The 12,604-nt window shown below is 47.0% G+C and overlaps 1 protein-coding gene across 4 annotated transcripts in view; it reads left to right on the top strand.

Moving 5' to 3' along the window:
• The window catches only part of entpd3 (ectonucleoside triphosphate diphosphohydrolase 3), a 51,169-nt gene that overhangs the window by 22,220 nt on the left and 16,345 nt on the right, over positions 1-12,604 (top strand). For 3 of the 4 annotated variants that reach the window (XM_052064752.1, XM_052064751.1, XM_052064754.1), the window contains exon 2: positions 5,367-5,504. The exons of the other annotated variant lie outside the window; for it this stretch is intronic. In XM_052064752.1, the coding sequence (XP_051920712.1) occupies positions 5,370-5,504 (135 nt within the window). In that variant the 5' untranslated portion in view covers positions 5,367-5,369. The remainder of the gene's footprint in view (positions 1-5,366; positions 5,505-12,604) is intronic. 4 annotated transcript variants of the gene reach the window in all.

Here is a 12,604-nt window from a genome sequence, read left to right as displayed (position 1 = left end):
TGATCTCAAAGTTTTCATTCAATATACACGATTAAAGATGCTATTTTTCATTTCCCTTTAAAGTAAACATATAACAATATAATCAGGGGTCAACATAAAAGTGGTGGTATGGTTCTGAAATTAGCAAAAGAGTTTTTTGTCAACTTTTTCCAGATCCACCAACCTCATGGATGACTTTCAAGATTTGGAGCACATCTGAGTCTTACTGTTTATTGTGCATGTTAAATTGCTCCATGTACAGCACTTTGTATGCAGCGATGGCTGTTTGAAAGTGCTCTCTAAATACTGTTGACTTGACTTGGGCAAGGTTTAGCTTTAATATTTGTGAATATGATTGAACAAACATTTGTCTTTTTTCAGGTTACAATTTTTAGTTCTTAATTACAACATAATTATAACATGGCTACACCCTCCAGTTTATTAAAACAATACAATATACACAATATACACTGTTTTATAAATAGCACAACCGCACATTATTCAATTTCCAGTGTACATGCACACCGACGCACGACGTATGTGCTCCCCCGACTGTAATTGATCACCATCATTTTTCATCATTACTTAGAGCAGTGTTTCTCAATTATTTTCTGTCATGCCCCCCCAAGGAAGAGGAAAACATCTCGCACCCCCTCCAACCCGCACGGCTATAAATAGTATCATTTGTCTATAAAATTGTTATAAGTACACCTTTGCATATCACTGTATCTGTTAGGGAGGGGCCAGCCAGGCAGCCTCCTCGGCCAGCGTGCTCTGCACCTCACACCTGAGACTCATCAGCTCATCACCCACCTGTTGCCTATCTGCTTGTTTGGACTGGTACAAATTGACTCACAGATCTTTCCCCAGTGCAAGTTTGTGCCGTCACCACACCAGTGGACTCTGTTGCCGTCTGCTGCAGCTTCTTGTCCCTTGTGCGGACATTTCCTTGTGTACTCCTCGTGCTTCTCCCTGAGTGATTTTGTGACGACTTTTAAATAAACTACGCCAAGTGTTGGCTTCTACGATACCTGCCTATTGTCGTGCTATTGTGGTCACATCCAAACCTTAACAGTACGAACTTGTCATGACGACCCCAGCCGACACAGACAAATCTGGTCTCGAGTTGATCGAGGATGCTCTCGCCAACTAGGTTCACCTGACCGCTACCCACACCCAGCAATTACGCGACACTTCCGTCGCCTTGCAGGACCTTCACACTCAGATCCAGCCCCTTCAGCCTGTAGTGCAGGCCTTGGCTGACCAGCAAGCCTTGACATCAGCACTCACCAACAGACCGCAGGCCTCGCCTACTCCCCATGTTTCAGCCGCAATAACTCCAGTGGTCCAAGCCCCTGTTAACGCCATAATAACCAACCCGGTTCCCCCTGAGCCCTCTCTCTCCGCTCCACGGCCATTTGATGGCAACTTCGAGACCTGCACCACATTCATCATGCAGTGTGAGCTGGTTTTTGCCCACCAGCCCAGCATGTTCGCAACTGACTCTACACGTATTGCTTACATGATGAATCTGCTCATGGGTCGAGCAGCACAGTGGGTCACAGCTTCCTGGTCCATGGGGGCCAGCTTCTGTCACGCCTACAAGGACTTTGTAACAGAATTAAGGAAGGTGTTCCACCACCCCTTCCGCGGTCAGGAGCCTGGCACTCGGCTGAGTAGTATCCAGCAGGGCAGTGGCAGTGTCGCTGACTACTCGGTGGAGTTTAGGCTGGCTGTTGCGGAGAGTGGCTGGAACGACCAGACACTGCGTACAACCTTCCGGAATGGCCTCAACGACGCCATTAAGGACCAACTAGCCACCCGGGAGGAGCCTGCCTCCCTCAAGGAACTGATCGATCTCACTATCCGTATCGATAGACGGCTCAGAGAAAGAAGGCGTGATCGAGCATGGAGTAGATCTCTGGTCACTCCCCAGACACAGAGAGACTACATGACAGCCACCCCTCTCCTCTCCACTACTCCTCCAACAGACCCTGCTACATCCCAGGCCACAGTAGCGGAGGAACCCATGCAGCTCGGACGCACGCGTCTCACCCCAACTGAACGTGAGGTCCGTTTCCAAGCCGGCCTCTGCCTCTACTGCGGTCAAAGGGGACATCTAATCAGAGGCTGCCCCAACCGGCCAGGCTCACTAGGACCCCGGGAGATCCTGGTGAGCCGTCTAACTTGTTCCCGTCGTCCTGCCCCACCGAATCACCTGGTCAGCGTCACTCTGGCCTGGGCTGACCAGCAACTCACGGTAGGGGCTCTCCTTGATTCAGGTGCTGATGAATGTTTTCTGGACTCTGAATTTGTTGCTCAGGCCTCCATTCCGGTAGAGAGATTGGAGAGACCCCTAGAGGCTTTACCGCTCGATGAACATTGTCTCTCCAGTGTCACTCAACGCACCTGCCCGGTTTCTCTCACCATAGCCGGTAACCATGTGGAGACACGGCGATTTTGCATAATTCATTCTCCCTTAGTCCCTGTGATTTTGGGCCGCTCGTGGTTGATACAACATGAGCCACACATTGCTTGGTCCTCCGGATGATTCTGGAATGGAGCCCCTCCTGTCACGCCCATTGCCTACGAGCCGCGAATAGTACCTCGCTCCACCAGGCCCCCTGTGTCCCCCCTCCCGATCTCTCATCTGTTCCTCCCGAGTACCATGATCTCGGGGAGGTTTTCAGCAAGGCTCCTGCAGCCCGAGCTCAGTCTCTCCCCCTACACCGGCTTGATGACTGGTCGACCTACGTCCCGGGGCTACCCTCCCTAGCAGTCGTCTGTATAGTCTTTCTCTCACAGAGAAGGCTGCGATGGACAAATATATTTTTGAGTCGTTGGCGGCGGGGCTCATTCGGCCCTCATCCTCCCAGGTGCCAGCTGGCTTCTGTTTTGTGAAGAAGGATGGTGGCCTCCGACCCTGCATCGACTATCGCCAATTGAACGACATAACTATCAAGAACAAGTACCCCGTACCACTTATGAACTCCACCCTCGATCCTCTCACTCAGGCTACTGTTTTCACTAAGCTGGACCTCGGAAACGCCTATCATCTTGTCCGGATCCGGAAGGGGGACGAGTGGAAGGCCGCATATAAGACTCCCCGTGGCCATTATGAGTACCTAGTAATGCCGTTCGGCCTCACCAACGCCCCTGCGTTTTATTCCAGGCACTCATGAATGACGTACTCCGCGACATGCTTGACAGGTTTGTTGTGGTCTACCTTGATGACATTCTCATCTTTTCCAGGTCTCTAGAGGAGCATGTGCAACACGTGCGGCAGGTTCTCAAGCGGCTCCTTTGTAACCTCCTTTGTCAAGGTTGAGAAACGCCAGTTCCATTCAGACTCTATTGAGTACCTTGGTTTCATCCTGGAAAGTGGCAGGACTCGAGCAGATCATCGTAAGATCCAGGCGGTAGTGGTTGAATATGCTATCAACTCCCTGGTCTGCTCCACCACCGGCTTCTCACCCGTCGAGGTATCTCTGGGGTACCAGCCACCCATCTTCTCTGCACAGGAGTCTGAAGTGGCAGTTCCTTAGGTGCAGAACCACCTGGATCGCTGTCGCCGTGTATCGGAGGTCACCCGATCCGCTCTGCTCCGTGCAACGGAACGTGCCAGTCGTGGTGCCAACCGTCGTCGTCGTTCAGCACCGGCTTACCGACCTGAGCAGAAGGTGTGGCTGTCATCCATGGATCTTCCTCTTCAGTCGGGTGACAAGAAACTCAACCCCCGGTTTGTTGGACCCTATGTGATCCAGAAGGTGCTCGGTCCTGCAGCAGTGCGTCTGAAGCTCCCCCCCCCCATGAAGATCCGTCCTGTTTTTCATGTGTCTCGGGTTAAACCTGTGTCTGTCGACCCCCCTGTTGCATCAGTGCCCCGCCTCCCCCCCATGTTTGTGGACGGGCACCCCCAGTGGAAGGTCCGTGAACTGCTGGATGTCCAGCGCCGGGGGCGCGGATTCCAGTACCTGGTTGACTGGGAGGTCTATGGCGTGGAGGATCGGAGATGGGTCTCTTCCCAGCTCATTATGGACCCTGCCCTGATCACTGAGTTTCAGCACGCCCAGCCCGGTAGGTCGCCGGGTGGCTCCCGTAGGGGAGGGGGTACTTTTAGGGAAGGGCCAGCCAGGCAGCCTCCTCAGCCAGGGTGATCTGCACCTCACATCTGAGACTCATCAGCTCATTACCCGCCTGTTGCCGATCTGCTCGTTTGGACTGGTACAAATTGACTCACAGACCATTCCCCAGTGCAACTTCGTGCCGTCACCACACCAGTGGACTCTGTTGCCGTCTGCTGCAGCTTCTTGTTCCTTGTGCGGACATTTCCTTGTGGACTCCTCGTGCTTCTCCCTGAGTGATTTTGTGAAGACTCTTAAATAAACTACACCAAGTGTTGGCTTCCACGATACCTGCCTGTTGTCGTGCTATTGGGGTCACATCCAAACCCTAACAGTATCCTTCTTAACGTATAAGAGAATAAAAAAAGAAAGAAATATGGATCAACTTACAACAAAGAATAGCTTTCGTAATCGGAACAGAAAAGATTTAAAGTGCATCTGAAATTCAAAAAATAACATTGAATCCTTAATTTAACAATAATTATTTTTTGACTGACCATGTCAAACCATACGATACTGAAAAATAAAATGACAAAATCAATAACTAATAATGCATTCAAACTAATCACCAACATTATCTCAGGAGCAAGATATTTTAAAAAAAGTTTTTAACCAGCAAAACAAAAATATATAAAAGAATTTGTGCTTTTTTTTTTAATCAAAGATGATGTCTCGATTAATGGCTACAATGAGCACATTTTGCAATGCACAGCTTTTAGAAGCGTCGTTTGAAGCTCAATATCACCTTTATTATTCGTTCACTGAAGTAGCAGTCACAAAGCGGCATGATTGTTGGCAATATTCGGCACGTTTTCGCTGAAAAAAACTCAAGCAGCTTATCAGCGTTATTGGGGTGTAATATCTTTCAGTGACGCCTTAATTTATTTGGCTTGATGCTGTACCCTACCAAAATCTTTCGACAAAGTAAGCACATCGATCTTCCCTCGTCTGTCACCGCAGGCACATTGAAGCCAAGCTCTACATACACCTCATCATATTTCCTCCCTGAGAATGCTTCCTGCGCAAACTCTGCCAATGACAGCGCCACTGCCCCCTAACGTAGTGGAGGTGCAACTGCAAGTTATTTTAGGACAGTAAAAAAATAAAAAAGCATGTTCCCCGAGGTCAAACGCGCCCCTGACGGAGCCTCGTGAACCCACCCACAGCCCCCCCCCCCGCCCACCCAGGGGGGCACGCCCCACTATTTCAGAAACACTTAGAGGATTTTCGTGAAAACCACACAATCTTATTTTTTGCCAACAGGAAATGGCGTTGACACAAAAAGTGGGCTACAAGTGCCGCATAGCCACAGTTCTCTTCCTCCTCTTGGCTAGCATTGCTGGGCTCATCACTGTTGCTGTCATCCAGCACAATTGGAGGTCCATGGAGTATACCTTAGAGGTGAGTGTGAGTAAACTAGCGCATATAAACTCGGCTACCAAAGATGTGCTACAAGGGAGATCACTAAATGTAGAACCTTGAGGGCTCTATTTTCGTACATGGCGCATGTGGCTTGTCATAATTTTTGTGTAGGTGCAAGCCTCGATGCATCTTTTGGGGAAAGTGTTTTATTGCTCTGTGCCATAGTGGCCATTCAGCAGTACCAGGTGTGGGTCATTTGACACAATGGCATATCTGACAATTTGTTGGTAGAAAGTAGTCAAAACCTGCTGGAACCACACCAAAGTTTTGGCGCAGGTCGTCTAATACAATTTTGGAAAATTTGATCAGGGCACAAACAGACAGATTTATGAGCATCAAACCCTCTGAATTGTTGTAGAAGTGAACACAGTATTATAATTATCATCTTAATTGTTGTATTTTAAAAATCAACTAATTGTCTGTAGGAGAGCGGAGTTTTGGGTAGGCTGGGGCCAAATACGGAGATGAATGAGTGAGATGGATGGCCGTCTCAAAGTGTCCACTTTGCTGTGCACAATTTCCCTGGCTAACTTTAAATCATCTATCCATGGAGGTCTACTTGCAATTCCTCATGAATGTTGCATGCTTCATGATGCTGCTGCACTTGGGCAAATAAAATGTTTATTTTACCATGCAAGCTGTGTTCATAACCACAACGGTGCAGACAACCCTTTGATAGTTAGATTTCTTCAGGGTGCGACTATTTATAAACATGTTTAAGTTTGGGATTTCTGGGGAACTTGTGCAGGGAATTTATTAAGCATTTCTTCCTTTGTGGCACAAGTTATTTGAAACATAAGTTTTGATACCCCGCTTCTGTCATATATTAAGATTCTGGACCAGTCCCGAACAGGAGCGGACCTCGCAAATTCAGACCAAGAGAAGATCGAATACAAAAATGGTTTATTTACCAAATAAGGTCACAAGACCCACCAAGTACAACATTAAACACTGGTAACAAAATATCCAGGATAAGAATGAGACATGAGAACTTGGACATGAGACGTGAGCAAGGCGACTATTTGGACAACCGGCTTGAAGATTACCTTATAACAGGCAAGAGTTGAGGCCATAATGGGAAACAGGTGCGGAATGGGAGAGGATGACTGTCCAGTGCCACCTGCGAGTGACAATCATGACCTCATATTAGTATTTCGAAAACTTGCCCTTTTTTCCCTTGTCTTAAGATGATATTACCAAAGTGTTAAATAAATCCATGAATCCTGTTTGGTGGGGGTCGGCAACACGCGGCTCCTGAGCCGCATGCGGCTTTTTACCACCGCCTAGTGGCTCCCTGAAGCTTTATATAATGTTTGAAAACAGAAAAAGATGGGGGAGTGAAAATATAGTTTTTGTTTGAATATGGTTTCTTTGTAGCCGAATTCCGGGCGGCTTTGAGGAAATTCTGGTCCATCATCCGATGTGTCAGGAGGAGGAAACTGTGCACCACTAACACTGTATACAGTGGAGATGGGGCGCTGCTGACCGCGACTCGGGAAGTTGTGAGCCGGTGGGCGGAGTACTTCAAAGACCTCCTCAACTCCACCAGCACGTCTTCCTTGGAGGAAGCAGATTCTGGGGACTCTGAGGTGGGCTCTCCAATCTCTATGGTCGAAGTCACCGATGTGGTTAAAAAGCTCTTCGGTGGCAAGGCCCCATGGGTGGATGAGATACACCCAGAGTTCCTCAAGGCTCTGGATGTTGTGGGGCTGTCCTGGTTGACACACCTCTGCAACATCGCGTGGTCAGCGGGGAGAGGGCCTCTGGATTGGCAGACCGGGGTGGTGGTCCCTCTTTTTAAAAAGGGGGACCTCAGGGTGTGTTCCAACTACAGAGGGATCACACTCCTCAGCCTCCCTGGTAAGGTCTATTCAGTGGGGCTGGAGAGGAGGGTCCATCGGGAAGTCAAGCCTCAGATTGTTTGGTTTTCGTCCTTGCCGTGGAACTATGGACCAGCTCTACAACCGTAGCAGGGTCCTCGAGGGTATGTGGGAATTCACCCAACCAGTCCACATGTGTTTTGTGGACATGGAGAAGGCGTTTGACCGTGTCCCTCGGGGAGTTCTGTGGGGGAGGTGCTTTGTGGGTATTGAGTACCGAACCCCCTGATACAGGCTGTTCCGTCACTATACCACCGATGTCAGAGTTTGGTTCGCATTGCCGGCAGTAAGTCAGAATCGTTTCCGGTGAAGGTAGGACTCCGCCAAGGCTGCCCTTTGTCACCGATTCTGTTCATAACCTTTATGGACAGAGTTTCTAGGCGCAGCCGAAGCGTTGAGGGGGTCCGTTTCGGTGGTCTCAGTCTTGCATCTCTGCTTTTTGCAGATGATGTGGTACTCTTACTACTTCAAGCAGGGCTCTCCAACTCTCACCGGGGCGTTTCGCAGCCGAGTGTGAAGCGTTTGGGATGAAAATCAGCACCTCCAAATCTGAAACAATGGTCCTCAGTCGAAAAACGGTTGAGTGCCCCCTCCAGGTCGGGGAGGAGATCTTGCCCCAAGTGGACGAGTTTAAGTATCTTGGGGTCTTGTTCACAAGTGAGGGCAGGAGGGAGTGAGAGATCGACAGGCGGATCGGTGCAGCGTCTGCTGTGATGCGGACGTTATGTCGGTCTGTCATAGTAAAGAAGGAGCTGAGACAAAGGGCGAAGCTCTCAATTTACCGGTCGAGCTACGTTCCAACCCTCATCTATGGTCACGAGCTATGGGTCGTGACCGAAAGAACGAGACCCCGGATACAAGTGGACGAAATGAGTTTTCTCCGCAGGGTGTCCGGGCTCTCCCTTAGAGATAAGGTGAGAAGCTAGGATTTGCATAATAGCAAACGACACACGTTTATATTAGCAGAGCGGGGTGCCAGGCAGCACAACACATAGGACACAGACAGTCGTGCAATCTTCACCACTTTTCTGCATACACTTTGTTGTCTGAAGCAGTTATAGATGAAAGAGGAGAGGATCAAAGTGTCCTTTCACCAGTGGATCAGAGACGTCATGCTGAAAATGTGCACACGTCTGCTACAAGCTAAGTTTTGAAAGCAAACACGAAGCTTCAGCGTCCATTGACGAAAAAAGATTGGCTCACATCTCCTGTCCCATGTAAATCCACTTCAATTCCAAGCCGCAACTCACAGTTCAACATCCGCATCGGCGCTCCGCGCTAACACTCCTTTCTTCTCATCATCGGCTCCTCAAGCCTTACATCCATCCAGCAGCAGACCGTTCAACAGCACCGATCTCTCCGCTGAACAAAGAGGGGCTGTGAAAAATGCTGCCCATTACAGGCGCAAAACACAAGCGCGCCCGGGACTGTCCAGCAACGACAGTCAAATGGCGCCGACATTCCTCCCAGTCAAAAACAGTTCTGGTATACCCATGCTGCCGAGAAGGCGCAACCACCAAGCACAGAGTTTCCTCTTTGATGAATGTCGTGGCCAAAAAATGCTGAAAAAAGTCTACATCAGGTCTACGCGACGTAACAACAAACACAAAGTGACAAAACAAACCAAAAAGAAAAAAAAAAAAAGCTCATGTATGTACAGTACAGATACATGCAGCATGTGTTTCCTTTTTTCTGAGGCTTTTAATTTATTGCGGCTCCAGACACATTTGTTTTTAATTTTTTTTTGTCCAATATGGCTTTTTCAACATTTTGGGTTGCCGACCCCTGCTCTCAGCAAGGTTGTAAAATTATGAACCCTGTAAATGTGCAAAAATAGGCCAATAATGTACATTTACAAATTCATAACTTATTTCCTGTTCATTTTAGACAATGGCTGCAATGGACTTTTATGATTCTCTGTGTCACGACTCGGACAAGCCAAGTTAAGTCTGGATCCCAAAAACGTAGACGTAAACAAGGTCTCTGTAACAAAAATAGGTTTAATGCTTATAATTGCACCGACAAAGAGGTAACATAAAGCGCTGGTCAAAACAAGGACCAGAGAGAACATAAGCGAATAACAAAAAGCGTTTGCACAAAGGCAAGGGAGAAAATTAAAGACCGCCAATACAAACTAAAACAATGTATCAAAATACACGCGGGCGTAAAGCCAAATCACAAAACCAAAATCCAACTTACAAAAAGCAGGTGTACCGAAATTGCAAAACGCGAAACACGACGAGGTCAATAGCACAATAGTCCATGAGCAGCGAGAATAGCAATACCAGAAACAATACTCCGACACAGGTGCAATGCAGAAGAGACCTTAAATACAGAGTTCACAAATTATAGATTGGCAGCAGGTGCGTGCCGAAGTCCGCTAATGCCACCTGCTGGCCAGACCAAAACAGTATCATGACACTCTCAAATGTACCGGGATTGGTTTTTATTTTTCCACTCTAGGTGGCACTGCAGAGCCATTTTGTTGAAATCGTTTATGAGAAATTTAAAATGTCAAAAATTTCACCATGGCTGAAAAAAATAAATCCTACTACTCCTACAGTGCTAAACTCTGCTTGCCGTGTTGTCACTGGCGGCTTGAAGCCCACAAAGCTTGGTGACCTATACCTACTCAGTGGGATTGCTCCACCAAGCATCCGAAAGACAGTTGTATCCCAGAAAGAAAAGCTAAGACAAGAAACTGACACCCGGCACCAACTCTACCATCAAGAGCCAACAGCAAAAAGATTAAAATCAAGGCATTGCTTCCTGCACTCTGTAGAGGCTCTGGACAGAAATCCAGACAAGCAGCGTGTGGCTCTGTGGACAGAACATCTTACCTGAGCTCCACACACAGTTTCTTTTACCAGGCCATGTGAATCTCTTCCATCTGGTGCCAGTGAAGAATGGCCACTTGCCGTAACCGCTTGAGAACTGCTGTCGGCCGATGCAAAACAAATCTGATAAAGTGGGGGTTTAATGAGACTGGCGACATCTCTTGTCTGTGTGGAGAGGATCAGACCATGCAACATCTCCTTGTCTGCCCACTCCTCCCGACATCTTGCACCCAAGAGGACCTAGCCGATCTCACCCCAAATGCCAGACAATATGTAGTGACTCGAGAAGAAGAAGACTATAATAATAACAATACAGTGATACTTCTACTTACGAACGTCTCTTCGTTTTCAAGTTATGAAATGCCTCAACAGGAAAATATTGCCTCTTGTTCTGAAAGAAATTTCAAGATGTAAAAATACATGATAGGCTGCTCCTCACAACTCAAGAGTTTCCTGAACCATACTTATAGCTGCTTTGCCAATGGCTATTACCGAGCATCATAATGGCATCCCATTGGCTAAGAGGGTCTTCTACCGAATATGCCTTGGTGTGTAGATAGATAGGTGTTGATGCAGCATCCTCGCCATTGGCCCCTCGGGCCATGAGAAGCTCCGATAGTTTTACGTAAATGTGAATCACCCAGAAAAAGTTTTCATTAGAAGGGCAATCGCTCACTATGTTTGCTTTGCCATGGACATTTTCGAAGGATTGTTAAAAGCCGACAAAAGCAAATGTCCTTGGATCAGTTCTTCACAAAATGACAAAAAACACTTCTGAGAGAGAACATGTACTAATGAGTGCAAAGAAAAGGATGCAGTTTAAAGTTAAATGATAATTTTTATTTGTGACCGGTACTCTATTCTTTGTTTTTGTGTATTTTGCAAAACTCATTTATAGTGCAATAACTGAATAGTAACATGTACTTATTACATATTTTGAGGCATTTTTATGCTTAAGAACAGGGGTGGCCAACCAGTCAGAGAGTAAGAGCCAATTTTTTTCCTGTGTTCCTGCAAAGAGTCACATAAACATCACTGCATCCCTTCCACATACACACACACACACACACACACACACACACCTCTGCTCAGCCACATTTATTGTAAATGTCACACACCAACATGACAATGACAGAAATTGACCCCAACGGTACAAAGACCACAGACCAGTCATTTTCAACAATGAATATTGTGTGCACTGTCTCACACACAAAAACTCTCAGGTCCACAAACAAAAATATAACAACATTTTTCTCTTACTATGCATGCTGCTTAGCGCCTTAGTGCAGGGACTTCTGGCATTCCTTCTCTTGAGCAATCATTGTCAAATCTTGTTTGTATTCTGTTGTTGCCACTCAAAGCAGGCATTGTCAGCATGCGAGCTGCAGCGGTTTCTTTCTACTTGGGTCAGCATGCCACAGTGGGCAAACTTTTTTGATCCGAGATCGACTTTTGAAGTGACCAACCTCCCACTATCGACCCCATTGGTCACGTGCAAGCATATACACACGCTCACACATGTGGGCGCCCAACCATGCACACGTGCGCAAATACATGCACGCCAGGATGAGCAACAGCTGGAAGGTCACCGAACATGAACAAAATCGAAACACACATACTGTACACAAGAAGCTTTGCCACCCCTGCTTGAGAAAACATTTATGTCTGAATTTTGGGGGGGCTTCGAACAGATTAGGGCATTTACATAGAAAATGCATCTCTACAATTTTGTAGAGAGAGAAATTTCTTCCAGAACTAATTAATTTCCTCAGTAGATGTACCACTGTAATAATAATAATAATAATAATAATAATAATAATAATAATAATAATTGGGCAGTGGTTAGCGCGTCCGCCTCACAGTGCAGAGGTACTGGTTTCAATTCCAGCTCCAGCCTCCCTGTGTGGAGTTTGCATGTTCTCCCCGGGCTTGCATGGGTTTTCTCCAGGTACCACGGTTTCCCCCATGTTCCAAAAAACATGCATGGCAGTATGATTTAACAGTCTAAATGAGTGGTCATCAAACTACGGCCCGCGGGCCGGATCCGGCCCACCACCACGTTTGGTCCGGCCCGCCTGACAATACCAGAGAGTCTTTTTGTTTATTTTTCATCTATGTATATTTCTATTTTATCATAAAATTTGGCTTTTGCAATAAAATATTCCTTAGTTACGAACTATTTTCATGATTAAGATTAGGACTGCACGACTGTCCGTGTTTTATGTTATGTGTTGTGTTTATTATTTTACTTTATGTTAACTGTTTTGTAAAGCGCTTTGTTACAGCTGCTGCTGTTGTGAAAGCGCTATATAAATCAGCATGTATTGTATTGTATTGTATTGTATTAACTATTAGCCAGTAA

This window comes from Hippocampus zosterae, chromosome 5 (assembly GCF_025434085.1).
Source record: "Hippocampus zosterae strain Florida chromosome 5, ASM2543408v3, whole genome shotgun sequence".
Classification (NCBI taxonomy): Eukaryota; Metazoa; Chordata; class Actinopteri; order Syngnathiformes; family Syngnathidae; genus Hippocampus; species Hippocampus zosterae.
Note: the sequence above shows the minus strand (reverse complement) of the source record. Positions and strands in the feature narration are given on the sequence as shown.